Raw genomic sequence first — 4,218 nt, 5'->3', positions numbered from 1 at the left:
AACTCTTTCCAGGTAAAAATAAAAGCTGAGATACAACATATTTTGTGTTACAAGTGATGCATACTGTTGAGAGTACTGCAGTAAGCTTCTGTTTTTGTCAGTGACTTACTATCTATCACACTATTCAATGCTTAAATATATGTCTATTTTTAAAAAAAATATTTTTGGGAGGAAGAAGAAGCTCACTAGAGTCCCTTGGAGTTAACAGTCAAAGCTTAAAACATAACTGTGGAAATGTTATCATTCAGGCATTTGTGATATAGCCTAGTCAGTGTTTCTCTCTTAAAGAGGACTAAAATGTCAACAATCAAAACTTTCTTGGAAGTTTGACCAGATGACTGTCTATGAAACAGACCCATAAATGTGACTGAACACAGAAAGACCGTTCAACATGCCACTTCAAGGCTTTTTCTCTGCCACCTTGATTTACTGATTCTGCTCTTGGATCAGTTTGCTCTGGCTGGCACTTCTTCCTACTAAACTTGTATGGGTTCAGGACAACTGGCAAGTGAGGAATGGGCAAAAACAGAAGAGTTTTAACCCTTCTGATCTAAAAATGACAAAAAGAAACATTTTTTGAGAATACTTATTTCAGCTTCTTCTTTTGATATAAAACTACCACAAACTATTATGTTCATACATTATTAATATAAATATTCTAAGTTAAATGAAAATTAATTACTATAGATCACACCCTACCTTATCAGAGAACCAGATCAGTCTGGATTCTTCATAATACCTGAACATTCCATATTTGGGATCTAGCAACTCCCTCATGATGAGCAAAAAAAATTCTTTGCGAACACCTCCAGCATCAACAGCTTCTTCCCCTACAAAAATAACCTGAAACACACAATTCAGTTAGCACTGAATTAAAGACAGACTGTGAAACCAGATTTGTCCAGAAATATTTTCAATTACTTGCACATTGGTGAAAGACGCTGAGTAATATGTACTGATAATACCTTGAGTGGTTTCTTGTAGTCTACATTCTTTGTTTTCCTTAGGACTTCCACGGCATCTCCTACAATATTGTCTCTCCGTACCATTAGTATCAGGCATGGGTTAACAGATTCAAATACTGGCAGAAAGAGAGAAGACAAATTCTGCCTGTGAGCCTGATCAACAGCCATCTGGAAAGAAACCAAAGTGAAAGTGTCAGCAGGTAACATAAGATTCCTCTCAACATTAAATACCCATCAGTCTTGTCTTAAAAAGACACAAATAGAGAATAGCAATTATGAGAGAGAGCTACTGAATTTGCCCAAATTTGCTTCAGGAAATATTCTTCCTTTACCCATTAGCCTCATCAATGCTAATGTTCAGGGAAGTTTTAGAACACAGTTTTTGACATTCCAGACAAAATACTTCGGGTAACAGAAGGAAGCAAAAAAAATACTGCACTTCATCTAATGAAGAGCAAGTCTGGCATGAAAACATCCATTAAGAACCAATTCACAGAATGGAAAGCAATTTGTTCACCTATTTCATCTGCATGATAATTTTTGTATTACAACTGTTCAAAAACAAAATACAGTTGCAAATGTTCCGAATATGGCAAAAACTCTTGAAAGTTTGTGTTTTAATACTATTTAATGTTGTTAATAGAAACACTCAACATCAACGTTTCCCAGAATTCATCAAATGTTGGTATTAACTGTGTATACACATTTTTAAAGGCATAAGAAGCTGTTTATCATGAACTACAAAAGCAAGCTAATATTTTTCTACATGAGCCCGTTATTTGAGCATGACTTACCTCTTCCACTTAATTTCAGACTGAGAACAATAACTTTTATTATGCTAAACATTATAAACATGGAGAGAGGGCTGGTGCTCTTACTGCTGTTACTTTTACAGTAGCCTCCCTTCATGCCTCCTTTCCTTTTTTAAGAATATGATTTATTATACTCTTACAGCAACTGAACAGGTATGGATTATATTTATTAAAAAAAATCCAAACATTGAACAAAAGTATAGTTCACCACATCACACTAGGCTCAGTTCTACTAGAGAATCATGAAAACACATAAGATCTTCACAGTTACTTTAGGGCTGCCTAGTGTTATCTATCTCTAGACAAGGGATATGGGTCAATATATAGAACTGTTTGTATCAATTATCTATTATCTAGAAAAGTCTCGGTTTAAAGCAGAAGTGAAAAAAAATTATGAGAAACATATAATCACATTTAACGGGAGAAGAGCCAAAAACTGCTGCAAACTGCAAGATCTGGAAACCTACTCCCACTCTCCCAAGTAGATGCCAGATTTGCAAGATAAGCTTATTTTCTATGGCCTTGCAGACAGCCATCAGACTTCAGAGTCTAGCAGCATTTTGAAGGTGGTATAACAGATGAAATGATAAATTAGGTGTGCACTAAATACTTGCATTGTGCCAACATGTTGCCTCTCTGATACTAGAAATCTTAAGAACAGCACCTAGCTCCTAAAACCACTTATCAAGATAAGAAAATAAAAGTAAATAACTTGCTGCTGCCTCTAACAAGATAGATTGATTTCCAGCTCCAGGTTCTACAGATATATAATTTAAAGTCTGCTCATACAGAAGGTGGGGTTCTTTTTTGGATGAGGGTGGTGGTTGGTTATTTTATTTAGTTGCTTAATTAGGTGGGGGTTTTTTTGTTTGTTTTTTGTTTTTTTTACACCTGTACTATGGGTTCTTAACACCTTGAAAAAGCCATCTCATTATTGAAAGGAAAAGAAGTTCCTTAGAAATTTATGCAGCTATTAAACAATTTAATTTCAATGAGATTCCAAACCCACAAAACCATTAGCTTCTACTATGTACATACCCCGAGATTAAAACTAGATCCCTCATTCTTACAGAGAAGACTTTACACAGAGTTAAAAAAAACCCCCAAAAACCAAAAAACCAACACCAACAGCAACCCTGAGGTTCTTACCTGCATCTGTATGACAGCATCTGTTTGTAGGAGAGTTGTCTTTGCCTGGGCATCAAATACAAATGGGTATGTGCAAATTGTAACAGGAATATCTGTTAACTAGAATGGAAAGCACCATGTCATATCTCTGCTTATTTAAAAGCCACAATCATGGTTAAAGAAGCCATTGTAATAGTACTCATTTAATACATCTGTTTTACTGAAAAGGGAAAGAAGTCTTTACCCATTGTCAATGCAGGACCAAAGCATCTTAGGAAAATTAAGCAGATTTTCAATTGTTTAGTACTTCAGCAAAAAACCCACCACAAAACACACACAAACACCACTCTCACTTAGTACATTTCAATTTCAGAACTTTTATTACGGCTAGTAGATATCATAAAAGCAGTCCTTGTTTTCAAATGCTGCTCTGAATTTTCAATACAAAGAATTACATATTTTTGCAAAAATCTTTTCAGATTATAGCCATGCTAACTTAAAGCTTTACTCCCAAAAGAACATATCAGACAATCCTTGACATTCATATTTCTGACTTCCTTACATTCTACAAAAGAAACCAGATTGCAACCGATCTTACCTCAGTTAATCCATGGTTGACATCCTATGACAGCATTTGCACAAAGGTAGCAATAATTAAGATGAAAAAGCAGCATTAGTGTCTGCATGAATTATTCATCTCTGATGTAGAATTAAAAAATACTTATCTACAGTTTCCCCACCCAGGAGAACGTTTACTGAGAAATAAATATCAACCATAAACATTCTAATTAATCTACCAAATACAACCATGCCTTTCAACTCCTTATATATCAGTCTTTAAAAAACGGACCATTAAGTACCACCATTTGGATGCAAAAACGTAAACATTTTTAATGTTTATTTCCATACACTAAATAAATGGTATTTGTGTTTATCTATGTATTTTCATTCTCAAATGACTGTAGCAGGTCAAATTAAATGCAAAGCATTTTTAATGAGTAAACATTTAAAAATACAAAAGAACACCACCACTATATCATAAAGCCTCAAGAATCATTTAGGTCTATGATAAGGTATGATATAAGAAAAGCAATTCACTCTTGAAATTTGAGACAGACCAATGCAAATGGTTGGGACTGTGTGGAGACTTCCACAACAAGCTGGATCAACTGTGCTAAGAAACTAAGTTATCCATCTGGTGTTATGTTAGTCTCCTTATCCTCCACTGAAAGCTAAGTTCATTTCCATCTAGCAGGCAGAAAACAGAAAAAGAATAAAAGGTAATGAGAAACTAATAATTTTTTTTATATATA

The 4,218-nt window shown here is 34.5% G+C and overlaps 1 protein-coding gene across 1 annotated transcript in view; it reads right to left on the bottom strand.

Moving 5' to 3' along the window:
* LOC104523155 (probable E3 ubiquitin-protein ligase HERC4) overlaps positions 1–3,225 on the bottom strand; it is a 9,325-nt gene extending 6,100 nt beyond the window's left edge. The window contains exons 1-3 of the mRNA XM_010165642.1: positions 2,927–3,225; positions 966–1,133; positions 700–843 (exon numbers count right to left, since the gene is read on the bottom strand). Coding sequence (XP_010163944.1) covers positions 700–843; positions 966–1,133; positions 2,927–2,932 — 318 coding nt within the window. The 5' untranslated portion in view covers positions 2,933–3,225. The remainder of the gene's footprint in view (positions 1–699; positions 844–965; positions 1,134–2,926) is intronic.
* Between the last annotated feature and the right edge of the window lie 993 nt (positions 3,226–4,218).

Source organism: Antrostomus carolinensis, unplaced genomic scaffold, assembly GCF_000700745.2.
Source record: "Antrostomus carolinensis isolate BGI_N321 unplaced genomic scaffold, ASM70074v2 scaffold41443, whole genome shotgun sequence".
NCBI classification, from domain to species: Eukaryota; Metazoa; Chordata; class Aves; order Caprimulgiformes; family Caprimulgidae; genus Antrostomus; species Antrostomus carolinensis.
This window is presented reverse-complemented; position numbering and strand designations above follow the sequence as displayed.